Source organism: Lepus europaeus, chromosome 1 (assembly GCF_033115175.1).
Source record: "Lepus europaeus isolate LE1 chromosome 1, mLepTim1.pri, whole genome shotgun sequence".
NCBI lineage: Eukaryota > Metazoa > Chordata > Mammalia > Lagomorpha > Leporidae > Lepus > Lepus europaeus.
In genome coordinates, this window is record NC_084827.1 from 47,658,799 (window position 1) to 47,685,903 (window position 27,105).

Consider the following 27,105-nt stretch of genomic DNA (forward strand, 5'->3'; position numbering starts at 1 on the left):
ATCGATTCAGTATATAATTAGTAAAGATCTCATCAGTTTGTACCCACGCAGAAACACAAAGTGTAAAAATACTGTTTCAGTACTAGTTATAGCATCACTGCACATTAGACAACACATTAAGGACAGATCTCACATGGGATGTAAGTACACAGTGACTCCTGTTGCTGACTTAACAATTTGACACTCCTGTTCATGGCGTCAGTAATCTCCCTAGGCTCTAGTCATGAGTTGCCAGGGCTATGGAAGCCTTTAGAGTTCGCTGACTTTGATCTTATTCCGATAGGGTCATAGTCAAAGTGGAAGTTCTCTCCTCCCTTCGGAGAAAGGTACCTCCTTCTTTGATGGCCCCGTTCTTTCCACTGGGATCTCACTCACAGAGATCTTTCATTTAGGTCTTCTTTTTTTTTCTTTTCCATGGTATCTTGGCTTTCCATGCCTACAATACTCTCATGGGCTCTTCAGCCAGATCCGAATGCCTTAAGGGCTGATTCTGAGGCCAGAGTGTTGTTTAGGGCATCTGCCATTCTATGAGTCTGCTGTGTATCCCACTTCCCATGTTGGATCTTTCTCTCCCTTTTTTATTCTATCAGTTAGTATTAGCAGACACTTGTCTTGTTTGTGTGATCCCTTTGATTCTTAGACCTATCGGAGCCATCGAATGTGAACTGAAATTGATCACTTGGACTAGTGAGATGGCATTTGTACATGCCACCTTGATGGGATTGTATTGGAATCCCCTGGCACATTTCTAACTCCATCATTTGGGGCAAGTCCGATTGTGCATGTCCCAAATTGTACATCTCCTCCCTCTCTTTTTCCACTCTGAAATTTAACAGGGATCACTTTTCAGTTAAAATTTAAACACCTAAGAATAATTGTGTGTTAATTACAGAGTTCAACCACTAGTACTAGAACAACAACAACAACAACAACAACAAATACTAAAAAGGATAAAGTATTACATTGTACATCTAGAGTCAGGACAAGAGCTGATCAGGTCATTGTTTCTTATAGTGTCCATTTCACTTCAACAAGTTTCCCCTTTGGTGCTCAGTTGTCGCCGATCAGGGAAAACAAATGATATTTGTCTCTTTGGGACTGGCTTAATTCACTCAGCATGATGTTTTCCAGATTCCTCCATCTTGTTGCAAATGACTGGGTTTCATTGTTCCTTACTGCTGTATAGTATTCTATGGAGTACATGTCCCATAATTTCTTTATCCAGTCTACTGTTGATGGGCATTTGGGTTGGTTCCAGGTCTTAGCTATTGTGAATTGAGCTGCAATAAACATTAATGTGCAGATGGCTTTTTTATTAGCCAAATTAATTTCCTTTGGGTAAATTCCAAGGATTGGGATGGCTGGGTTGTATGGTAGGGTTATGTTCAGGTTTCTGAGGAATCTCCAGACTGACTTCCATAGTGGCTTAACCAGTTTGCATTCCCACCAACAGTGGGTTAGTGTCCCTTTTTCCCCACATCCTCTCCAGCATCTGTTGTTGGTAGATTTCTGGATGTGAGCCATTCTCACCGGGGTGAGGTGAAACCTCATTGTGGTTTTGATTTGCATTTCTCTGATTGCTAGTGATCTTGAACATTTTTTCATGTGTCTGTTGGCCATTTGGATTTCCTCTTTCGAAAAATGTCTATTGAGGTCCTTGGCCCATCTCTTAAGTGGGTTGTTTGTTCTGTTGTTGTGGATTTTCTTGATTTCTTTGTAGATTCTGGTTATCAACCCTTTATCTGTAGTATAGTTTGCAAATATTTTTTCCCATTCTGTCAGTTGCCTCTTCACTTTCCTGACTGTTTCTTTTGAAGTACAGAAACTTCTCAATTTGATGCAATCCCAAATGTTAATTTTGGTTTTGACTGCCTGTGCTCCTGGGGTCTTTTCCAAGAAGTCTTTGCCTGTACCTATATCTTGCAGGGTTTCTCCAATGCTCTCTAATAATTTGATGGTTTCGGGTCGTAGATTTAAGTCTTTATTATGTAAAAGGCAGAGTGATATGGGGAGAGACAAAGGGAAAGAGATCGAGATCCTCCATCCTCTGGTTCGCTCTTCAAATGTCTGCAGCAGTCAGGTCTAGGCCAGACTGAAGCCTAGAGCCAGGAACTCCATCTGGGTCTTCCTCGTGGGTGTCAGGAACCAGAGCACTTGAGCTGTCACCTGCTGACTCCCTGTGTGTGCATTAGCAGGAAGCTGGATTGGAAGTGGAGACAGGATTTCCAAACAGGCACTCCGATACATGCTGTGGCATCCCAAATGACAGTTTAACCTGCTGCACCACAATGTGCACCCCTGGAACTTGCAATTTGATGATGGATACAAGCACACATTTATGAGTATTTTCTATTTCTCAAAGCCCACTGCAAAATGACATTAAGTGGTGAGTTTATTTGGGTGCCAAAAAAATGTTTGAAATCCACACAGTTTTGATCACAATATTTATTTTCCACAAAATTCTCAAAGACCCCCTTCATGTGTGGATTTTAAAGCTTTTAACACCAAAATGAGCATTTAATTCCATTTTCCACAAGCCTCTTGGTAGAATGTGATAAATGCTGTGATGTGGTCAGACCACTATGGGAGGGTGGGTGTCTCTTAGTCTACCCTGAGAATGCAGAGGGCTAGGGAGGCTACTGAGCTGCACCTTAGAAAATCACTAGGAAATCGCTAGTTGATGGCAAGTGCAGCAAGCTTTGTCCCTGGAGCCCATGGTGGAAGCCCCCCGGTGATATGTGTCAGGAAGGACCATTCTTAAATGCCACACCATAGCATTGGATACATCCTGTTTGCAGAAGGCACTCTGAAGAGCTTTAAGCAGAGAATGCAACAGCCACATTTGTTTAAGTTCCCTTTGATGGCAGAGGGTAGAGTGAGAGGGGGCATGGGGCAAGGGGAGTGGCCAAGAACCAAAGGATGGAGCTCAGTGAGGAAGCTGTGATCCAGAGAAAGGAAATGGGCGTGGACCACAGGGTGGGGAGAGGGACGGGCAGAAAGGAGTGATTTCACAGGGCACTCTGGCTTAACACGACTTGGTACTTGGTGGTTGATTAAGGACCTGAAGGAGAGTATGGGACAACGCCTGGTCGCTAGCTGGAATGACTTGAAGGTGGTACCTTTTCCTGAAATGAGAAACATGCAGGGGGAGGGGAAGCAGTAATTACTGATTAGCAAGAAGAGTGAGCTTGGCTTCATGTCTGCTTCTCTCATTTGAACTTCCTGAAGTCATCGTTTAGCTGGAAAACCAGCACTTCCTAGACCTCAGAACACTTCCCCTTCCCCTGTTGGAGTGTGCTGTATGTTGAGCACTGCATTTGTAGTTATTAATTTCTTTGAAGCTATTCTTTTCATGAATATTTTAATGCCTGACTCAGTAGGCCATTTTCCTTCTGAAATATTTCTAATTTGAAGCTAACTGAAATAATTTCCCTATGCTATATGATAGGCTGTTTCATTAATGCAGAGTAAATTGTTCTTTCTTAAGTGAGTCACAGCCTTTAACTGAGCCCAGTCTTCAATTTGCATTCTGTGGGAGAATTACATGTGGATTTCCTACAGTAGATGTCAGTCATCGTGGTAAGCCTCTGCATATTGAATATTTCCTAAATTCTTCTCACTCTGTACATAATTTGGGGGAAATTATATTTTTGATGGACTAGAACAGACACCTGTCACATAGAGACATTCTAAAAGAAATAATTTTTCTGTATTTTATCAGGAATTAGTTTTTCATATAGCCAAGTATAAATTGTTCAGCTTTATAATATTTTAAAAGGCAACTAATTCCAACATAACCAAAAAATTGACTGTAGCAATTTATTTCATCGTTCTCCCTGGTTGGCATTTAGCTTCTGAATTAGTCAACAGAGCTGATCTTCCTCCTCCACCTGCCCTGAAAGAACTGAAATATAAAAAGCAAGCTGCATACGATGTAGGTGAAGCTTCTCATCAGCCCTCCAGCCCTTGGGCAGTTGATGAGCAGCCATATGTTACCTGGGCTGATGGATTCACTTGCATTTAAGGGGCCAATTAGCACCACATCAAGGAAGCTCTCTCTTGCTGCCACATTGGCACGGTCTTCCGCCCTGGCTGCCATCTCACAGGCAGGGGCCGGGGCCCACATCCAGGCCCGAGGAGGGGACTAAAGCCCCTTCCTGCAGACTCAGCCTCATCATTCTCCCAGTGTCGGCCTCACCCCACCATGAAGATAGCAACATTATGTTCTCCACATAAAGAGAATCTGGTTTTCTAACTAATTGAAACATTCAGATCAAAACACCACACACACACACAATCTGTGGAAAGGACAATGAGCTGTCAATGAAAGGAAACCTCCCTTCCGTGGCCGCCTCCCCAGCAGCCCTGCCTCTTGGGAGCCGAGTTCTTCAAGCTCCATTGTATGCAGCTTTCCTGCTTATGTAATGCATATGCCACTATATTCTTTTAAAATTTTATTTTCTTGAAGAAGAAAAGCGTAAAGACAGGTAGAAGGACAGAGAGAGAGAGAGAGAGCTTCCTTCCACTGGTTCACTCCCTAAAGGACTGCAGCTGTGGGGGCTGGGCTGGGCCAGAAGCCAGGAACTCCAACCTGGTCTCCCATGTGAGTGGCAGGGGCCCAAGCACCTGGGTCATCTTCCTGTGCTTTCCCAGACACATTAGCAGGGAGCTGGATGGGAAGGAGAGCAGCTGAGACTTGAACCAGTGCTAAAATGGGTCCCAGTATCACAGACAGCAGCTTAACCCACTGTGCCACGATGCTGGCCCCTCTTGTGAAATTTTTGGTGGAAATAACATCGAGACTGTTTTCATTTTCTACTTAACAATACAGCAGATTGCATGGTGATAGTGGATATAGATTCTGTATTAGATATTGTCTTTGCCAATGGAGATTCCATATTCCTTTTCAAAATCATTTTTTACCAGTATTAATTCATTTATAAGAGTTTTTAGTGGTTTGCATATGATAAAAGTTAAGCATGAGAATGCACTACAGTTCGCTGTCTTATGCATAACAGAGAGCAAAGCTGAACTCGTACCTCACTCCCTGTAAAATAATTAACCAAAGTAGATTAAAGCCAAAGATATAAGCGCTAAAATCATAAAATTCCTAGAAGAAACACAGACATCATCTTCGTAACTTTGGATTTAGCAGTGGATTCTTAGATACCTGAAGTAGGAGTAATAAAATTTTTAAAAGTAAGATATCCATGGAATCAGGGAAAATATTTGCAAATAATATATATCTAATAATCTTCCAATATTCAATTATATAAATAATAACAAAATGACAAAAACCCAATATCAAAATGGGCAGATGGGGCAAGTGTTTATCCTAGCAGTTATGATGCAGGTAAGATGCTCAGAGTACCCTGGTTCAATACCCAGCTTTGGCTCTTGGCTTCAGCATCAGTCCCTGGGAAGGAGTGGTGATAGCTTAAGTATTTGGGTCCTTGCCACCCATATAGGAGACATGAACTGAGTTCTCTATTCCTGGCTTTGGTCCATCACATTCCCAGCCATTGAGGGCATTTCAGGAGTGAATCAGGGGTATTATTCAGCCTGTAAAGGAGATGAAGTATGATGTATGCCACAATGGGAACAAATCTTAAGAAGGTTACGTATTTTATGATGTCATATGTTTATGAACTGTCCAGAATAGATGAATCTACAGAGTCAGAAAATAAGTTACTGTTTTCCAAGGGATAGGGACTGAGAGAATGGCGGGTATCTTATTGAGAACATGGTTTCCTTTTGGGTGATGAAAAATATTTGGAGCTAGATATGGTTTGTAGTTGCGCAGCTTCAGGCCTCTCAATTGTTCACATTAACAGTGGTAATTTGGGGTTTGGCCATTTTGCCTAGCAGGTAAGATGCTGCTTGACATGCCCACGTCCCAGATCAGAATGCCAGGGTTTTAGTCCCAGCTCCGCTCTGATTCTTGCTCCCTGCTAATGTGCCTGGGAGGCAGTAAATGATGGCTCAAGTACTTGAGCCCCTGCCTCCCTCCCCACCTGGGACACTGCATTTCCAAGTTCCTGGCTTCCAGCTTCTACCTGGTGCAGCCCTGACTGTTATGGGCATTTGACAATTGAACCAGCAGATAGGAATTTTCTCTCTCTTGGTGTCTCAAATAAATGAAAATTTAAATGCTTAATTTTATGTTATTTGAATTTCACCTCAATAAAAAAAAAATGTAGCCCTCTTTACCATTCCTTTCAACATCATACTGGAAATCTTGGTAAATATAATAAGAAAAGCAAATAAAAGCACACTGATGGAGAAGGAAGAAGTATAACTGTCATTCACAGATGACATTATTAAGTAGAAAATGTAAAGCAACTGACAAGTGATTATAGCAAGGTTGCAGGATACCAGATTAGTGTAGAAAAGTCAATTACTTGCCTGTATGTCAGCAATGAACATGTGGAATGTAACATTAAAAATACAGCATCATTTATGTTAGCACTCCCCAAAAATAAAATTCTTGGTTGTAAACCTAACAAAGATATATATAAGATTTATATGAGAAAAACTGTAAAACTTTGATTAAAGAAATTAAAAATATCTCTAAATGAATGGAGAGACATTCCATGTGTTCCTGCACAGACAGACTCATTGTTGTCAGGTTGCCAGTCCTTCCCAACTTGATCTGTACATTCACAGCAGTCCTGTCAGAATTATAGATTTCAGCAACCTGGTTCTACAGTATATGTGGAGAAGCAGAAATCCCAGAGTAGCCAACAGAATATTGAAGGAGAAGAACAAAGTTCCAAGTCTGACGCTAACTGACTTCAAGACTTCGTATAAAGCTATAGTAATGAAGATAGTGTGGTATTGGCAGGAGTGCACAGACTGACCCATGGAACAGAATAGACAGCCCAGAACCTCACATAGATCAAGCTGACTGATCTTGGTAGAGGTGAGCAAAGGTAATACAGTGAAGCAAGAGTTCTTTGAACAAATAGTGCTGGAATGACTGGGCCTCCACATGCAAAACAATGAATCTAGAGGCAGGTGTTTGATGCAATAGGTAAGCTGCTTCTTGGAAACTTACATCCTGTATCAGAGTACTTGGGTTCAAGTCCCAGCTCCTCATCCAGTTCCAGCTTCCTACTGATCCACACCCTAGGAGGCAGCAGATGACAGGTTGAGTTGCAGGCTCCTGGTGTTGGCCTGGCCCAGCAGGTATTCAGGGGATGAACCAGCAGATGAAAGATCTCTCACTGCCTGCCCTCTCAGCTTTTCAAAATAAAAATAAATAATTTTTTTAAAATGAATCAATACAGACCTTATGCCCTCACATAGATTAACTCAGAATGGATCACAGGCCGGCGCCGCAGCTCACTAGGCTAATCCTCCGCCTTGCGGCGCCGGCACACCGGGTTCTAGTCCCGATCGGGGTGCCGGATTCTGTCCCGGTTGCCCTTCTTCCAGGCCAGCTCTCTGCTGTGGCCAGGGAGTGCAGTGGAGGATGGCCCAAGTGCTTGGGCCCTGCTCCCCATGGCAGACCAGGAGAAGCACCTGGCTCCTGCCATCGGAACAGCGCGGTGCGCCGGCCGCAGCGTGCTAGCCGCGGTGGCCATTGAAAGGTGAACCAGCGGCAAAGGAAGACCTTTCTCTCTGTCTCTCTCTTTCTCACTGTCCACTCTCTGTCAAAAAAGAAAAAAAAAAAAAGAAAGAAAGAAAGAATGGATCACAGACCTATATGTAAGATGCTAACTATAAAGCTACCAGAAAATAGGAGAAAATCTTAATGACACTAGATTTGGGGACAGCTTTTTAGATATGACACCAAAGGCACAATCCATGAAAGAAAGAACTGATAAGCTAGATTTTGTTAAAATGACCAATGCATGTGCTGTAAGACACTGAACAGAATGAAATGGCAAGCCCTAGATTTGCAGAATTCCAATCTGATAGAGGACTGCTAACTAAACTATGTAAAGAACTCTTAAAACTCAATAGTAAGACAATAAACAACCTGATTTTTAAATGGACCAGAGATCCTAATGGCCACACAGATGGCAGAATTGCCCATGGAAAGACCATCCTTGTCATAGGCCATCAGGGACAACAGTGAAACATTACCCTTCACCTAGTGGAATGGTCCAGGCCCGGAACACTGACAGCACCAAATGCCAGCAGGGATGCTGATGGGGAGCACCAGGAACTCTGGGCTGCACAGTGGTACAACTCCTTTGGAGCACCTCTTGGCCGAGTCTTACAAAGCTAGCCATGCTCTTACTGCCGTGTGCTCCAACAGACATGCCGCTTGGGTGTTTCCCCCCAAAGAAACTGACACCAGCACCTGCAGCTGCTGGCGTGGCATCACTGGCGTGGCGGCAGCTGGCTGGCGTGTTCACTCGCTGTCTTCTCTGCCCTCACCCGCCGTGTCTCCTCAACTGTGTTCCCCATGTGGACCTTGTGCATATTCCCCGACTGCCCATCTCTGAGTGTTCTCCCGCTGTCGGGGACTCCCTGGAAAGGTCTGAAGATGCCCACGTGCTTCCTCCCTCCTGCAGGGCTATCCCTGTGCAGATAACACTGCGACCTTGATCCAGTGCCCCACTGATGAATGCTGGCGGTTTTCCTGTCTCTTGCCGTTATGATGCAGTGGGAAATGCAGGTGCACATGTCGTTTCATAGGTCTGTAGGAGAACTGAGAACGGGAGCAGTGAGACGGAAGGTATGGGTGTATGGAATTGTATTAAATTTCGCCAGATTGCTTCTGTAGCATCCGTCTCACTTTCCCTCTTGTCAGAAGTCTTTCCCACGCCATCTCCAATGTAGTTTGTTACTCTAACCTTCGGATCTTTTTGAATCTGCGAAGTGGTGTCTCACTTCAGTTTTAACCTGTGTTTCTCTTCATTCTGAGAGAAGGTGTGCGTTTTTATATTTTTAAGAGCCATCTCCCCTTCCCTTCTCTGGATGCTTTGTAGTTCTAAAAATGCATAACAAAAAGGCAAACAGAGGTAAGGGACAGGTGTTTGGTGCAGCGGTTAGGATACTGCTGGGGTGCTTGCATCCCATATTGGAGTGCCTGGTTCAACTGCCAGCTATTCCACTTCCAGTCCAGCTTCCTGCTAATGTGTACGCTGAGAGGAAATAGCAGCAGGTGGTGGTTGAAGTACTTGGGTCCCTGGCACTTACATGGGAGTTCCCAGCTTCTGCCTGGCCCAGCCCCAGCTGTTGCAGGCATTAGGGGGAGTGAACCAGCAGATGGAAGAAGGAAGATCTCTCTCTGTCTCTGTCTTTTCAAATGAAATGGAAAAGATAAAATACTTTATGTTAGTGATGGGGTTTGGGTCTCAGAGTGTGCTAGATACTCAAGTGTGCCCTTCCAATCTAGAAAGTTTTGTCCTGTCTAAAAAGTTCATCCTGTATTTATTTTCTCTCTTTTGTTTTCTCTGGAACTGCCTTCATTTTCATTTTTTAAATCAGCTTTGAGGTTGTTTTTTTTTTTTTTTTTTCAATTTTTCATCCTTTCATTTGCCTTTTTAAAAAAATCTTGGCAATGGTGAATACATGTCATTATACCTTTGTCAGACCCTTAGAATGTACCGCACCAAGAACAACCCCAATATAAACTGGAGATGTTATGGTAATGATGTCCCTGTCATCGATTGGAACAGTTGCGTCCCTCTGCTGGGGGATGTTGGCGGGCGTGGGGCAGGGAGTATATGGCCGCTCCATCCTCTCTGCTCTGTTCCTGTGACCCCAGAACTGCCCTCACAATGTCTGTTTTAAAGGGAAAGCGTCTGGCCATCGTGTTTTTCATTTCTAGTGGGGTTTGAATGTTCTAGAAATGTAGTCCCCAGTGCAGCAGTGTTGAGAGGTGGGCCCTTTCAGAGATGGCTGGTTTCCGAAGAATCGGCCCTCCGGAGTGGACTGAGGGCAGGTTGGTTAGCCCAGGAGTGGGTTCCTGATGAAAGGAGGGGCTTGGCGCCTAGCACTTGTGCACCTCCTGCCTTCTCACCTGCCACGGGATGATGCTGTAGAAAGGCTCTTGGCAGTTGACAGCCCTGGGTTTCCCAGCCTCCAGAGCCCTGGTGTGACCTTCTAGCGTTACAAAACTGCCAATACTATCTCTGAGCTACCCGTTTTTCTCTGATTTGCTCTTTTTATAAATTTGCTCTTTTCTCTTTTTGTTTCATGGATATAATATCATCTTGAATAGAAAGTAGAATTCTTTAGAATGATTTATTTATTTGTTTGAAAAGGCATACTTAGAGAGATGGAGAAATAGGGAGAGAGAGAGAGAGAGAGACCTCTTCCATCTGCTGGTTCACTCCCCAAATGGCCTCAACAGCTAGGGCTGGGCCAGGTTGAAGTCAGGAGCCAGGAGCTTCTTCCTGGTCTCCCACATGGGTGCAGGGGCCCAAGCACTTGGGCTGTTCTCTCCTGACTTCCCAAGCCTTTAGCAGAGAGCTGGATGGGAAGTGGAGTGGCTAGGACTTGAACAAATGTCTGTATGGGATGCCAATATGGCAAGAGGCAGCTTAACCCACCACAACACTGACCCCAAAATGGAACTTCCTACGTGTTCCCTACTCTTCCTGAGTCTGTTGTATTCCAGGGCTCTGGGTGGGTAGGGCAGGCCTGCTGGCCAGCGTGCTGCTTGGGTTGAGCTGACGGCGAGCCCGCTGCTTCGGGGAACCCTGAATTCACAGCAGGAGAGGCCCTTGTTCTAGCTCCCGACGTTCGCCATGACTGACGTAGTCTGTCTCATTCGTTCAGGTTCCCTCTCATCTGTGTTCTGGGAAGAGTTGCAGCCAGGGTCGACTGCCCTGTGTCCTGTGTTCAGGGTGGAGAGGTTTGAAGGGAAGGTTCCAACTGGTTCCCTGTGGGACTTCAAATGAGTCTTGTTTTCTCCCTTGTGTCCCAGGCCTGCCGTGACAGAACCAGATGTGCCCAGCTGGAGCCATGGTCCCCCCACGCTTCGGACCCACTGTGCTCCTCTGGGTGTCCCTTCCCTAGCTCTGTGCTGTTACGGCCCATCCTGGTAGTCTGTGTGCAGTTTCCGGGGTGTCTTGGGAGGGAACTCACAGGTCACCTGGCGGCCTTGCCATCTAGAGCATCTCAGCCTGTGCTCGCCTGCACTTGTGTCCTATCTCCTGGGGACATCTGTCTTCTCCAGCCCCTTAGTTTGTTTATAAAAATAATAGATTGTGGCCTGGGCCGTGTCCTGACCAAGCGCTCAGAACCAAAGAACCGTCTGAGCCTTCTGATTTTGTGGTACTCCTCTGCTGTTGAGTACTCTTCAGAGTGTTCCTCCATTCATTCTGAGGGAAGATTTCCTTTTTTAAAATGTGTTTATTTGTTTTTGAAAAGCAGAGAGACTAGAGAAAGATCTTCCATCCTCTGGTTCAGTCCCCAACTACCCACAACAGCCCGGGGCTGATCCAGGCCAAAGCCAGGAGCCAGAAACTCTCCAGCCAGGTCTCCCTCCCAGGTGGGTGGCAGGGGCCCGTGCATCTGAGCCCTCACCTGCTGCCTCCCACGGTGCATGTTTGCAGGAAGCTGGCTGGGAAGTGGAGGTGGGCTGGAACCCAGGCTGTGTACCATGACATGCAGGCACTCCCAGCTGCGTCTGAGCCACTGCCCCGACACCCGCCTGCCCCTGGGGGGAGTGATCTCCCCTTCCTGGTTGATTCGCAGAAGCTGGAGTTTGTCAGAAAGCCTCGTCAGGCATGTATTCTCCTGGCAAAGATTCCATCCTTTGGAAGTGGTCCAGAGACAGTGTTGGTGTTCCTGACCCGCCCTGCCTCTCGAGGTGGTGGCCATGTGCAGGGCAGAGAGCAGGTGCAGGGATTTGCCACGGTCCTATCTTGGTGGCTTTAGCTTGGTTGTCTTTCGCTTTTGTTCCGTTTTGGTTTCGGTGCTAAACCACAATGAAAAGGATTGGGGTCAGGGTCTTAATTTCCTGAGTTTATGTAGGTACATTCCCATGGTGACTGTTATAGGGAAGTTTTACAAACAGACATCACTAAAAGTAATAGTTTTGAATAAGTTCTTTACTAAGATTATATGTCACAGGGCCAGTGTTGTGGCACAGCAGGTTAAACTGCTGCCTGTGCCATTGGCATCCCACATGGAGTACCAGTTAGAATCTCACCTGCTCTACTTCCAATCCAGCTTCCTGTTAATGCACCTGGGAGGCAGTGCATTATGGCCCAAGTACTTGGGTTCCTGCCACCCATATGGAAGACCTGGATGGAGTTCCTGGCTCCTGACTTCAGCCTGACCCAACCTTGGCTGTCATGGCCATTTGAGGAGTGAACCAGTGGGTGGAAGATCTCTCTCACTGTCTCTCCATCTCTCTCTCTCTCTCTGTAACTCTTGCCTTTCAAATAAATAAAATAAGTCTTTAGGAAAAAAAGATTTTATTTCTCAGTGCATCTGATGGTTTGGCAGTTCATTTTTTAAATTTTAAAGTGGTGACAGTTGCAGGTATTCTGAAATAGACTAAGTATAATTACCTTCATTCAGATACTGAATGTGGGAACATCACCTCATTTGCATGTGTAAGGAGGACCGCCCTGCGCATCTTCTTGACAACACTAATGGCAGTTGTTATGTTTTCATTTCTCTGAGCTTGTTCACAGAAACGTAAAAGTAATTACAGTTGCTTATGAAGATGCACTTTGCATACACTTGAAGATTATATCTTATCTTTTTAAAAAAACAGGAGCAGATGTCTCAAGTGTTAGACGCCATGTTTGAAAAACTGGTCAAGGAAGGGGAGCATGTCATCGACCAAGGCGACGATGGGGACAACTTTTACGTCATCGACAGGTAAGTCCCACCCGGCCTCATGTCTGCCAGTCAAGGAACCTTTTGTGTAAAATCTCAGCAGTTACCAAGACAGCTGCCAAGTTAATGGGTGACAGTTGCTGTTCCCTCTTTACCCTCTGCTGCATTCCAGGCTCTGTAAGCTGTGTGAGTGCATGTAGTGAAACCACAGCAGAGCATGAAGGAGGCCTGGTTTGGGTAGGAATTGGGGGATGTTGGTTAATTTAACCTGTAAATCTCAGTCATTCAGTGTGCACATCTGATTGTTGCTGAATTCTGAGAGAATTGTATGTAATAGCACCCGTGGTCGCAGATGCTAACTAGAGAGAACAGAGACTTAATGCAGCAACAGCTAGGATGTTAACTCACAGTGTAACTCTGTATGTGTTATGTTTTTAAGAAGCTTCTTCTTTATTAACTGTGAAAATAAAGCATGATTTTAAACAATGCAGTTCTTAGGAAGGGCAGGCTTAAGATGAAGGGTTAAGCCATTGTTCTCAACGCTTCTGCCTCATGCAGACATCGTAGTGGGTCTGGATGTGTCCTTCCAGAAATTGCTTGTGCATTATTATATCTGTCTTTAGAAAACTCTGTGGAGGAGTTAGTGTAGTTAGATGAGAAGGCATGCGTGCACATTGGAAACCTAACTTCAGAAACCGGAAGTCGTGCTTCAGCCCATCCGAGAATGATGCACCTGTGCGGTAAACAGAGGAGACCCGAGGGAGACCCAAGGCTCTGTTTCCTCATCTTGGTGAAACAGTGATGAGTGTTCGCGGGCCCGCTGGCCTCCGGCCGGGTTTGCTGGATTGCGTTTGTCCTCTGCGTAGATGTGTGTGGTCAGCTCCAAGGCCTCGGTGGCAGCCCTGGGGCGGTGTCTTTTATGTATGAGTGTGTGCTCTGTGAATCCAGGGTCACCTCAGCCCCGATGCCGTGGTGACCTGTAGCTCTGGCAAAGCCAGTTACCCCACAAGTAACTCCAAGGCATGGCTCCGGTGTCACCGACAGCTTTCATCCCCTGAGCTGCCTCGGGATGCTTCCAGCTCTGTGTGTTTCCCTGCAGGGGAATCTGAGAGCCCCATACAACACAGTGTGCCTCCTTTTTTTTTTTTTTTTTTTTGTGGGTAGTTTTGACTCTAAAATCCTCCTTGGATTTGTATGTACTACCTCCCCTTTTCACTAGATCCTGTTGATCCCTTTCTCAGACGGTAAAACACTCAGACGCACACAAGGGCTGAGACTTGGTTCAGGTCAGCCAGGTCTCCCGGCCCTGTTGCTCATTCCCCAACCTGCACTGCCTGGTGCCGCGCATTTTCAGGGAAGAAATCTGTAGGAACAGCAGCACACGAGAGCTCTCGCGGACTTACTCCTGGTGTGATTGCAAGAGGACTGGCCGCTCACTTCATCTCGTGTCTGCACACTTTATTGTGCATTTCTCCCTATTCATAGGAAATGCAGGAAACAGTTTCCGTGCAAAAGTGTGCGTTGTGTAAATGAAAGCGTAATCTATTCTTGAGAGGTAGTTGTTCGTGACACACATGCTACGCGGTATCCTTGAAACAGTCGTCCATGAATTAATTTTTTTTTTTTTGACAGGTAGAGTTAGACAGTGAGAGAGAGACAGGGAGAGTTATAAACAGTGAGAGAGGCCTGGCGCCGTGGCTTAACAGGCTAATCCTCCGCCTTGTGGCGCCGGCACACCGGGTTCTAGTCCTGGTTGGGGCGCCGGATTCTATCCCGGTTGCCCCTCTTCCAGGCCAGCTCTCTGCTATGGCCCGGGAAGGCAGTGAAGGATGGTCCAAGTGCTTGGGCCCTGCACCCACATGGGAGACCAGGAGAAGCACCTGGCTCCTGGCTTCGGATCAGCGAGATGCGCCAGCCGCAGTGGCCATTGGAGGGTGAACCAACGGCAAAAAGGAAGACCTTTCTCTCTGTCTCGCTCGCTCTCTCTCACTATCCACTCTGCCTGTCAAAAAAAAAAACAGAGAGAGACAGAGAGAAAGGTCTTCCTTCCATTGGTTCACCCCCCAAATGGCCGCTACGGCCGGCTCTGTGCCAATCCGAAGCTAGGAGCCAGGTGCTTCCTCCTGGTCTCCCATATGGGTGCAGGGCCCAAACACTTGGGCCATCCTCCACTGCACTCCTGGGCCACAGCAGAGAGCTGGCCTGGAAGAGGAGCAACCAGGACAGAATCTGGTGCCCCAACCGGGACTGGAACCCTGGGTGCCAGTGCCACAGGCGGAGGATTAGCCAAGTAAGCCCCGTTGCCGGTCCATGAATTATATTAAAAACCAGTTAGTTCTTTTCTCTTACTCATGAACCTGCTTCTCTCCTATGTGTTTCTAGAGCCCCTAGCGTTCCTTTATCAGTTACAGTCTTCCTTTTCTAATCGGAAAAGCCACTTTTTTTTTTTTTTTTTTTTGCCACCATCACGCCTGTTTTGTCTTTGCTAGGGCTTAACGAGCACAGCAGATCCCAAGAATCCCTTCTGTGTGCCCTCACCCGGGCTTCAGCAAGCCTTGGAGTCATGTTCCTTCCGATAAAACGCTCTGTGTGGGATGACACCGTCTACTCCAAGAGTGTGGCTGAGAGCAGATGGCGTGTGGTCCAGTGGCTGGGAGAGAGATAAGCACAGTAAAACTAGAAAACGACCAGTGTCGGATACCTCGTCTGAATATTTCTAGGCTGAGGGTTAAGCTAAGTGAAAGGCCAGATCTGTAAAGGGCTGGAGAGAGGTGTTTTCGGCCTCGTGAGCCAGTGTGGCTCCGTCCCAGCCCTTGACCTCAGCTCTGGTAGCACCGGGCCAGCCATATGTAATATACGAACAAACAAGTGTATTCCCGTCACGGTAAAAGCTTTAGTGACCGAAGCAGGCAGCCAACACTTGAGCCGTGGCTCGCCAGCCCCTAAGCTGTCGACTATAAAAAGCTCTGCTAAGGTCTGTAGAACAGTGGCTCACGTGGAGTTGCTAGCTCTGTCTTTGTCACAAGACATAGCTGCTCTCTTCTGATCACAAAAGCAGTGTTTGTTCTGGAAACAGAACTCTTGAGATTAGGTCGTGAATGTCCCTGAACCCTCAGCGTTCTTAGGCTTGGAGATAGTAAGTATACTCAGTGTTTGCAGTAGGCTCCCTCAGATGGTTTTCTGTGTTTTTACTCCTCGGTTATAGTCTTGGTTATATTTTTATCACTTATACTGTGTGACTGTCCCGTGTTCCCCAGGACGTGCACTGATACGGCGCTGACCTCGTCTAGTTAATGATCTCTCCAGGCTGCTCCAGAGCAGGTGGGCGCACACTGACGCCCTTGTCTGGCTTTATGTCACCAGAGGGGAGCGACAGGCTGGAGATAAGACTTTATTACACAGGGCTCTTCTCCGAAATAATGTTTGATTGTAATGCGATTTTACTTGGATCACTCTGACCTGTAATTTGCATATGTCCAACAGAGGAACATTTGACATTTACGTAAAATGTGACGGTGTGGGAAGATGTGTTGGCAACTACGATAACCGTGGGAGTTTCGGCGAGCTGGCCTTAATGTACAACACACCCAGAGCAGCTACAATCACTGCTACCTCTCCTGGTGCTCTGTGGGGCCTGGTGAGTAGAGTGTTTATGTGACCTGAATGTCACCATTAGTGAGAATTATCAGTGTCAGTAGCCAGCTAGAGACAGTATCTTAATTACCTTTTTAAAATTTGTTTGTTTGGAAGACATACAGACAGATCTCCCAGCTGCTGCTTCCCTCCACCAAATGCCTGCCCTCGCCGAGGCTAGGCCAGGCTGAAGCCGGGAGCCAGCAATTTAGTCTGGGCCTCCTTCGTGGGTGGTAGGGACTCACTACTAGAGCCGTTACTTGCTGCCTCTCAGGGTGCGCGTCAGCAGGAAGCTAAGCCCAGGTCCCCTGGTGTGGGATGTGGGCCTCCTAAGCAGTGTTTTAGCCATTATGCCAACTGCCCACCCCAGTATTTTAATTCCAATAGGTAGGTATATTTGTGATCGTCAGTCATCAGGGACTTTATTCAGCAAGGACTGGATGCTGAGCTGTTGGGCACGAAGACTGAGCTCCAGTGAGGGCCGGGAGCTCAGGACATACCGGCCGAGGGAAAGACACTCAGGTTCACATCGCACATGTGTACATGTATTGAATCATCACACTGTACCCCATAAATATGTGCAATTACGTGTTCAAAACTAAACAAACAGCCCCCCACACAAAGCCCTCAGTGCTTTTTCTCAGACAGCATTCTGAGGTGTTAATCATCTGATGCATTGGTGCCCCCCAAAATGTGGTCCCCTGCCCAGTAGCATCCATGTCACTGGGGAGCTTCCTGGACGTGCAAATGTGAGGCTCACACCTACTGAGTGAGAATTCCGAGGCTGGGCCCAGGAGCTGCGTCTGAGCAGGCCTTCCTGGTGATCCAGCCTCATCTTGCAGGCTGCGGAGCCCTTTTTCTGCCAAGGGCCATTTGCATTGCTTATAACCTCACCACAGGCCATGCAGAATTGTCAGCTTAGAAATTAGCGTGCCATAGATTGATTGAATTTCAAGTCCGGCCTGCAATTGCCTTGGGAGGCCTTATCCTGCCTCCAGGCCAGAGGCTGCCCAATTCGGAGAGGTAAAGAAACCACCAAAAACAGATGCTCTTGTTGGTATCCATCAGTCAGCAGCAACTTGGCATTTAAAAGCAGCTGTGTAGAGAAAAAAATATCTGATGCTTGTGCTTCCCACCTTGACATGCATCAGAATTTCCTAGAATATGGGGAGGGGAGAGCCAAAACATTCTTGCGCACCCCCACCCCGCCCCAACAAACGTAATCAGAATCTCAGCGCTGGGACCTGGGCATTAGTGCCTTTAAGTGCATTTCTTCAGGCTGGTCCTTCTCCAGGACTTGGGAGCTGAAAGGCCTATCAGGGTGAGGGAGGGGCCTGAGAGATGCTTTTTGTGTAAGATGGCAGAGTGCAAAGTATCAGGTACCATTAAAGCTGATTCTACAAGACAGTCTCCAAGATGGTGATTCTTCAGCTTCCACGTGCTTCCAGCTCGCCTGGGGATCCAGATACAATGCAGATTTGCTCCGCAGCGGGTCTGGGCTGTGGCCTGCACGTCTGCATTTCTATAAGCCCCGGAGAGATGCCTGTTGGCTGGTCTCAGACCTTACTTTCAGCAGCATCAATTTAAGGAAGTGTTTACACTTCATAATAAATTGTTGAAAACAGCCTGCCCCGTAGTTTTTGTTTTTAAGATTTTATTTATTTATTTGAGAGGTAGAGTTACAGAGCAAGAGACAGAGAGAAAGATCTTCCATCTACTGGTTCACTCCCCAAGTGGCCACAACAGCCAGAGCTGGGCCAATTCGAAGCCAGGAGCCAGGAGCTTCTTCTGGTTTCCCCTGCAGGTGCAGGGGCCAAGGCACTTGGGCCATCTTCCACTGCTTTCCCAGGCCATAGCAGGGAGCTGGATTGGAAGAGGAGCAACCTGGACACATACTGGTACCTGTTTAGGATGCTGGCACCACAAGTGGAAGCTTAGCTCACTATACTATGGTTCTGCCCCCCACTCCCTTTTTAAAGATTTCTTCATTTATTTAGGTAGAGTTACAGAGAGGCAGAGACAGAGAGAGAGAAAGGTCTTCCAACCACTACTTCCCTCACCAAATGGCTGCAACGGCCAGAGATGGGCTGATCTGAAGCCAGAAACCTGGTGCTTCTTCCGGGTCTTCTACCAGGTGCAGGGGCCCAGGGACTTGGGACATATTCCCCTGCCTTCACAGGCCATAACAGAGAGCTGGATTGGAAGTAGAGCAGCTGGAGCTTGAACCAGCGCCCATAGGGGATTCCAGCACTGCAGGCGGCAGCTGTACCTGCTGTGCCACAGTGCCGTGCTCTGTTTTTGTTTTTTTGAGAGGCACAGAGGGAGGGAGGGAGGGAGGGAGAGAGAGAGAGAGAGAGAGAGAGAGAGAGAGAGAAAAGACATATACATCTTCCATCTGCATCTCCTACTTGGGTGGCAGGGACCCAAGTACTTGAGCCATCATTTGCTACCTCCCAGGGTGCATATTAGCAGGGAGCCAGAATAAGGAGCAGAGCCAGGTCTCAGACATGGGCACTGATGGATGGGATGTCTTAACTGCCATGCCGAAGCATCTGTCCCCACTCTATAGTTTTGCTGTGCATTTATGAGGTCATTTCTTTCAAACCCTTTTGTGTAAGACAAAGCTGGATTGGTATGAAATCTGTTAATAATCTCATTTCCAGAGACCTCTGCATTACAGAAGTTACACATCCTTCAACTCGGCATTTGACTCCGAAGTGGATTCAGTGGATAAAAATACCTCTTGATCTGAGAAACGAGACAGCTCACATTTCTTTTTTTCTAAGCACCAGGCAGTTACTGTGCTGATTAAACATGTGATGAGTCACTTTTTTAAGGTGTAGGGGAACAACTGGAACTGCTGCAGGTGGCAGGAAGTCGCCATCTGAAGCGCCACAGGCCTGTAGAGATGTGAGTCCCCAAGGCCAGCCAAGAACAACCTCCCCGCAAGAGCAGACCTGGCTCCCCAGCATTGTCTGCCTGTCGTCAGAGTCCGGGGCGGGCGGGGCATGCATCTCGCATGTCCTATGGCCTGTGTGACTGTAGGGGAGGGATAGTGTAAGCAGTCAGTCCTCCTGGTAGTGCTGCTAGCCAGCCAGGGTCAGGAGGTCCCACAGGAGGGGCGGAGCCCCCCTCACACACCCTGGGGGCTGGAGCGGGTGTGTTGTCCCTTGGCCTCCTAGATACTGACACTGTTCAGCCTTTGTGGAAACCTTCTTCAGGCACAAGGCTGAGAATTTCTCAGGTGTATAACATTTAAGCACTCAAGAAAAATTGTCAAAGAAGTTTAATAGTCTGGACTTTTTATTAAACTTTCTAAAAGTTGGACTGTCAATCACATTGGAGTACAAATATAGTAACTGTTTTTTTTTTCCAAAAGTAGAATAATTCACAGAGCTGCTTAATATTTTGAAGCTTTATTTTTTTTTTTTTTTTGAGAGAGAGAGAATGGGGGAGAGAGAGATGTCCCATCTACTATTGGTTTACTCCCCAAACCCTGCAATGGCAGGGACTAACCTGAAAACCAATACCCCAATCTAGGTCTTGTATGTGGGTTGCAGGAACCCAATTATTTGAGCCGCCACCTGCTGCCTCCCAGTGTACACATTAGTAGTGAGCCATGTTGGTAACCGAGCCAGTACTTGAACCCAGGCCCTCCAGTGTGGGAGAGCACATTTCAGTCACTAGACCAAATGCCCACCCCCTCAAGCCTGCTTTGCTTTTTATTTATTTATTTTATCGCTTCTCAGCCTTTTGGCTAAGATCAAGTGTATATTTATTTTTATTTGAAAGACAGAGGCGAACACAGAGAGAGCTTCCATCCACTAGTTCACTCCCCAAATGCCTGCAACAGCTGGGACAGGGCCAGGCCGAAGCCAGGAGCCTGGAACTCAGTCCACGCGTCCCACGTGGTAGCAGGGACCCATGCGCTCGCGTCACTGCCTGCTGTTGTTCAGGGTCTGCTTTGGCAGGAACCTGGAAACAGGAGCGGAGCTGAGACACGAACCCAGGCGCTCTGGTATGGGGATTGGGTTTCCCAGGCCGGGCCTTACTACTGTTTCCAACGCCTGTCCATCACACCAGCTTTCCAAGAGCAACTTACTCAGCCCCTTCTTTGGGAAAATCGAGTGGGAAAGAAAACTTTAAGGTCAACAGCTTGGAGCTCTGCCTTATGGGTGCAGGTGTGATGATACTCAAGTCCCAAGAGAAAAATCCGGTACAGAATAGTGTAGCTCTATAAATAATGTATTTGGTCACTGTTAGCCATGGGAGATTTCCTGATCTATATGACCGCTGATGATTCAGAAAGGCAATTATTGAAATGACTGGGGTAAAAGCATTTGAAATTGGACTCTCTGAACTTTGTGTGCCACAGTGGGTGTGAAGGGGGGTGCTGCTGAACTGCCAGGCTATTTTGAATCTGCTCTAGTTTGCAGTACCTGGTTCCCAAGCCTGATTAAATGTCAGAATCACTTGGGGGAGCTTTTATGAAATATCGATTACTGATCCCAACATGCAGAAATTTTGAGTCATTAAAGTCTGGGTTCTGAGAAATCTCTTTTTTTAAACAGCTATTGCTGGGGCTGGCAGGTTAAGCCTCCACCTATGATGCTGGCATCCCATATGGGTACTGGTTCGAATCTTGGCTGCTCCATTTCCAATCCAGCTCCCTGCTAATGTGCCTGGGAAAACCAATGGAGGATGGCCCAGATGTTTGGGCCCCTGCACCCATGTGGGAGACCTGGAGGAAGCTCCGGGCTCCTGGCTTTGGCCTGGCCTGGCCTGGCCCTGGCTGTTGCAGCCAATTGGGGAGTGAACCAGCAGATAGAAGATCTCTTGCTCTGTCTCTCCCTCTTTCTGTGTAATTCTACCTATAAAAAAAATAAAATAAAATTAGGGACTAGTGCCTGCAGTGCCCACATCCCATATGGGCACTAATTGGAGTCCTGGCTGCTCCACTTCCTGTCTAGCTCCCTGCTGATGTGCCTAAGAAAGCAGCAGAAGATGGTTTAAGTTCTTGGGCCCTTGTGCCTGTGTGGGAGACCTGGAAGAAGCTCCTGGGTCCTGGCTCCAGGCTTCAGATCGGCCCAGCTCCTGCTTGTTGCAGGAATTTGAGGAATGAACCAGCAGATGGAAAATATTCTCTCTCTCTCTCTCTCTCTCTCTCTCTCTCTCTCTGCCTCTCTGTAACTCCGCCTTTCAAATAAATAAATCTTTAAAAAATAAGTAAATAAGAATTTTTTTTTGACAGGCAGAGTGGACAGTGAGAGAGAGAGAAACAGAGAGAAAGGTCTTCCTTTTGCCGTTGGTTCACCCTCCAATGGCTGCTGCGGCCGGCGCGTCGCGCTGATCTAAAGCCAGGAGCCAGGTGCTTTTCCTGGTCTCCCATGCGGGTGCAGGGCCCAAGGACTTAGGCCATCCTCCACTGCCTTCCCGGGCCATAGCAGAGAGCTGGCCTGGAAGAGGGGCAACCGGGACAGAATCTGGCGCCCTGACCGGGACTAGAACCCAGTGTGCCGGCACCGCAAGGTGGAGGATTAGCCTGTTGAGCCACGGCGCCGGCCAATAAATAATTTTAAAAATTAAAAAAATAACTATAGCTGATTCCAAAGCAGAACCTGGCTTGGAAATAATTTCAGTATGTTTGTAAAATTAGCTTATAAACTTTCTTGTCTCCTTAATGCCATTAAGAGTACCAATTCAGTTATAAGCAGTGCCAACATGGTAGTAAAGTAACTTGGGGAATGAGTTGTTTATTTCTGAGCTTCTTAGTCTGTTTGGGCTGCATGTTAAGAAACTGTCATGGACGAGGTGCTAAGCCACATGCATCCATTTCTTGGTTCTGGAGCCTGAGAAGCAGCCATCAGGGTGCTGGGAGAGTGTGTCTGGTTGAAGGCCCACTTCCTGCTTCATAGAGGGCCATCGTCTCACTGTGGCCTCATTTGGCGAAAGGAACCAAGCATCACTGTGGGGCCTATTTTATTATTAGAGCATCACTGTCATTCATGAAGACTCAACACCCCTGATCTAATCACCTCCCCAAGACCCGCACTGTGTAATACAGTCACGTGAGAGCTAGGATGTCAGCCTGAGAACCAGGGAGGGGCACCTGCAGACTCGCCCCTGCAGTGCAATCTTTCCCCACTGCACTAGTTCATTCAAATGGAGCCTTAACGTGTTGGCATCATAATTTATTAATTAAATAACTTACCCTGGGGCCAGCCTTGTGGCATAGTGGGTTAACCTGCTGCCTGCGATTCTAGTATCTCCTATGAGCGCTGATTCAAGTGCTGGCTGCTCCACTTTTGATCCACCTCCATGTTAATGCATCTGGGATGGCAGTAGAAGAAGGCCCAAGGGCATTGACCTCTGCCACCCATGTGAGCTGCCCAGATGGAGTTCCATGTTCCTGGCTTTGACCTGGCGCAGACTTGCTTGTTGCAGGTCTCTTTCCCCCCTGCAGCCCCATTCCTCACCCCCCCCCCCATAGTAACTCTTTTAAATAAATAAATAAATGTTAAAAAATAGCTTATCCTAATCTTTATTTGAATAAAATGTTATAATCATGTATCAACGAATGCCAATCCAGTGTAATTATAGGGGTTTTTTTCAGAGTTCATTTCTTTATTTTAATTTTCTTGAAAGGCAGAGTGACAGAGAAAGAGAGGGAAGAGAGGCCTTCCATCAGCTGGTTCACTCTCTGAATGCCTATAACAAGCTGGGGCTGTCCCAGGCCAAAGCCAGGAGCCAGGAGCTCCATCCAGGTCTCCCACGTGGGTGGTATGGGCCCAAGCACTTGGGCCATTATCTGCTGCTTCTGGTGCATTAGTAGGAAACTGCACCAGAGGCAGGGTAGCCAGGGCTCACATCAGCACTCCATCTAGGACCTGAGAGTCCCAAGCAGTGACTTAACCTGCTGTGTCACAATGCCTGCCCCTAGGAGTTTTTATTTAAGAATTAGAATAATATGGTAATTTTTCTAAAATAAACTTTTAGGAGAATCATTTTTTAAGCTGTCATGCTTAAAAATATCCCTGATTCCTGTTCATTTCCAAGTTTTTGAGGTCATGTAATACAGACATAAATAGGAACATGTTAGACTATCAACGTGATAAACTGTGGAATTAGACCTTAAGAAAGTTGTCAGTTCCCTGAGCCTTCACATTTCAAAAAGAAAATTCTGACATCATGTGGGTATGAAAAAGGATGATGAGTATAACATGTTTCAGGATTTCTTAATATTAAAAAAAAATAACAACAACAAAAAATCCTTGCAAGGAATGTTCCCCAAGATTCCTGTTCTGTTTCCTTTTGGTTATACAAGCACTGGTCATGTCGCTCCAAAGTGATCTTGCGGCCACTAGGGGCGCCATCGGCAGTGCTGAGAACTGTGTCTTTTTCAAAAACAGTGTGACAGCACCCCCTTGTGGGTACAGCTCGATACGTTGGTCAGACTTTGTTAGCAGTAAGTCAGCCAGTGCATTCTTCTCTCAAACATGGAAGTGACATTTTATATGGTTCTGTATTATTTGTTGTGCTTGAAGAACTCAAAACACAAAGTGAGTTGCATTAAGAGTATAACGAGGTTAATCTTTTATTTCAGCTTCTCCTCCTATTGGCCATGCCTTCCAGGGAATAAAATAAAACGGTTTGGTCACACATGTTTTCCTCCATAAATTTTAACTCTCTTTCTCTTGCATATTCCGCCTCCAGGACAGGGTAACCTTCAGGAGGATAATTGTGAAAAATAATGCCAAAAAGAGGAAAATGTATGAAAGCTTTATCGAGTCACTGCCATTCCTCAAATCCCTGGAGGTAAATACGTGCTAATACTTTCATCTTACTTTCAGACTTCTGTCTTAGGGATTTCTGAGTCTATGGAAAAGTTTCTTTGAGTAAGAAAAAAATACATTTTCATTTGAAGCAATCAAATGGTGTTAGTTGTCATCGCTATTTCTTTTACCACCCATAACTATGTGTGTTTGTTATTTATAAGTGATGTGCTGCTGGCCACCATCTGTAGCGGATCTCTGTGTGTGTGTAGTAGCAGGCTTAGCATAAACATGTACCTGGAGGTACGAGCCACTGCATGTGAGGATCAGGGAGGTGAGGTCCACGCACCGACTGGCCTCACAGGCCTCCTTGCTTCTTCTCTCTTCCTGACAGGCCTGTGTCGGCCTTGGTCTCTTTTCCTACTCCCTTCGTGTGTGTCAGAATCCCATGACTTTCAAGCACGGGCCATACACTGATAGCCTCCTTGTGTTACCAGACTCATTCATCTGACTGCAGATGTACACTGTGCTGCCCGGTGTTGTGCCTCAGACCTAACCATGCGGAGTCTCCTCCTCCCCCTGTCTCTCCACCATCCTGCACATGACGACCCTGCGCGTCCTTCCAGCCTGCAGGCCAGGAGCCCCGGTGCTCCTGCTGACTCCCGCGTGCTCCCCGCCCGCGCCCTCCTGTCTGGTCCGCCCGATCTTCGCCCTGTCTTCAGCATCTGCTCGTTTCCTGGTTTCTCCACCGTCACCCTCTGTGCTATCCTCACCACTCGCCTGGCTTGCTGCAGTCCAGACGATGGCACTCCTGTCTAAGACCCTCCTCCCAAGGCCTCTGAGGCCCTGCACAGTCTGGCCCGTGCCCTGTCCTGTACCCACCCTGACCCCGGATCCTTCTACCCCGCCCTCGGCATCCTGATCTGGACATGCTGGCTGCCTGCAGGTCACCTGGCATGCCTGGCCCTCCAGTACTGCAGGGCCTTTGCACAGGCTGACTGTCTCTCATGTCCTCCCACACGGCCCTGCATCAGGCCCTCATCCCCCTCAGATGTCTTCTCAGTGGGGCCAGTTGTTCAATTTCCATCTTCGAGGGTAGAGACTCAGGAGAAAGTGGGTAGTCATAACTCCAAACCTTCAACTTCACTTTCAGTTGGTCATTAAACTCATTTTAGTCTCCCCTGTGAACTACATGGAGAGTAATTAAAGAGGGACTTAGCTGTGCACCCACAGCGTCTTATCGAAGGGCAAACGTCGAAACTAGTGGCCCTCCTTCCTCGTGGCTCTGCGGGGCTGGCAGAGCTCAGAACACAGGCTGGGCAGCTGGCCTCCAGCGCCAGGGCTCTTCAAATAAAAATAGACCAGGGGCTGGAAACCCAGTGCCTTCGGAGGGAGGCGAGGATCTTAAAGAAAGCCAAGCCAGGAAGGGCCTTGGGCGGATTGGAGAACACGTGTTCCAGCTTCAGAAACAGCTGTGGTTTTATGTTGCATTGGTTCCATGCTGCTGCCAGGTGGCAAACCAGGCTGAGTGGTGCTGAGTCCTTTGATTTCTCAAGAAAAGCTGGGAGTTGGAATTTTCATGAAACATTGATTTCTCCAGTGCTAGCAGTTAATTAATATAACAAGTCCCTGTGATGCACACATAGTTTGACACATTTGGCCTGTAGGCTGCTGGTGTTTAACCTGCACTGTGGAAAGAGTGCCTGGTCTGTTTCTGTCTAATAGTGTCTTTCTCTCTCTCTCTCTCTCTCTCTCTCTCTCTCTCTCTCTCTCTCTCTCTGTATAGGTTTCTGAACGCCTAAAAGTGGTAGATGTGATTGGCACCAAAGTATACAACGATGGAGAACAGATCATTGCTCAGGTAGAGTAGCATCTATAATTCAGCTCCAGGTCATGCTGCAAGTTTCGACACATTGTGAATGTTGATAAACTTGTCATATGTTTCCATAGTGAGTGTGCAGTGACCGGTTAAAGTGAATATTCTTCCTACCAAATGACTCGTTAAAAAAAGGGTCAGTTTGCAGCTGTTGAGCTGTTTGAATATTTTTGTTTATATAATTAACTCCTAATGAATATGTACGAAACCACCAAATGGCTTTCTCCATAATGTGGTATTGGTACCTGGCATGAAGTTCACATACATAGGAAGAGTAAGGTGTCGTTAGTTTGTAAATGAGAAGCAAGGGGTGTGTCCCATGAGGTCAGTGAGGCTGGGAAGGTACCTAGGAGGACACTGTAAAGTTGGGTGTGGCCAGGTCACGGTGCCACCTCCTGAGGCCGCGCCCTCATCACATTCACCCAGTGATTGACTTCCAGGCACCACATGGCGTCCAGTGTGTCCTTTAACCCCTAGCGCTTTTCTCAAACGCTGCTCTTAAACGCCACGGTTAGAACTGGGCTACCAAAAGGCTGGGTTCGTGAAAGGATTTGAAGTTGGCAGGTAAGGCATGCAAATGATACTTCTTTATTTTCAGTTGTGTTTTGTAAGCACTGAGCAAATGATTGAAACGGATCTTTAATAGATTCTGTAAGTGTTGTATCACAGCAGCGTACTGCAGTTTGAAATACTGCCTCTCACTTCACGAGTGAAACAGGATCCCCGGTCTGTGTGACTGAGGCAAGATCACTGTGTTTAGAAGGCAAATAAACACATAAGTCTTGCAGTCAATCTCCCTCTCCCATGTACACATGGATTTGGACAGCCAGGGACTGGGAAGAGACAGAGTCAGACTGAAGAAGCAGGCTAAGGTCGTTGCGCTGGTAAATGACAAAGAACAGAGAGCGGTGTGTAAATGCTTTGTAATGAAGTTGCTTTTCGATAATTATAAATTCATAAGAAGTTGCAAAAATACTGCTGCCAGAGCCCATGTACTCCTCACCCAGTTTCTCCAGGGCATCTTGCGTCACAGCTCTCGGTGTCGAGGCTGGGAAGTGGACACTGGCA

The 27,105-nt window shown here is 47.0% G+C and overlaps 1 protein-coding gene across 1 annotated transcript in view; it reads left to right on the top strand.

The window, feature by feature from the left end:
• PRKAR2B (protein kinase cAMP-dependent type II regulatory subunit beta) overlaps positions 1-27,105 on the top strand; it is a 126,566-nt gene that overhangs the window by 92,872 nt on the left and 6,589 nt on the right. The window contains exons 5-8 of the mRNA XM_062216826.1: positions 12,692-12,798; positions 16,240-16,393; positions 24,103-24,204; positions 25,948-26,022. Coding sequence (XP_062072810.1) covers positions 12,692-12,798; positions 16,240-16,393; positions 24,103-24,204; positions 25,948-26,022 — 438 coding nt within the window. The remainder of the gene's footprint in view (positions 1-12,691; positions 12,799-16,239; positions 16,394-24,102; positions 24,205-25,947; positions 26,023-27,105) is intronic.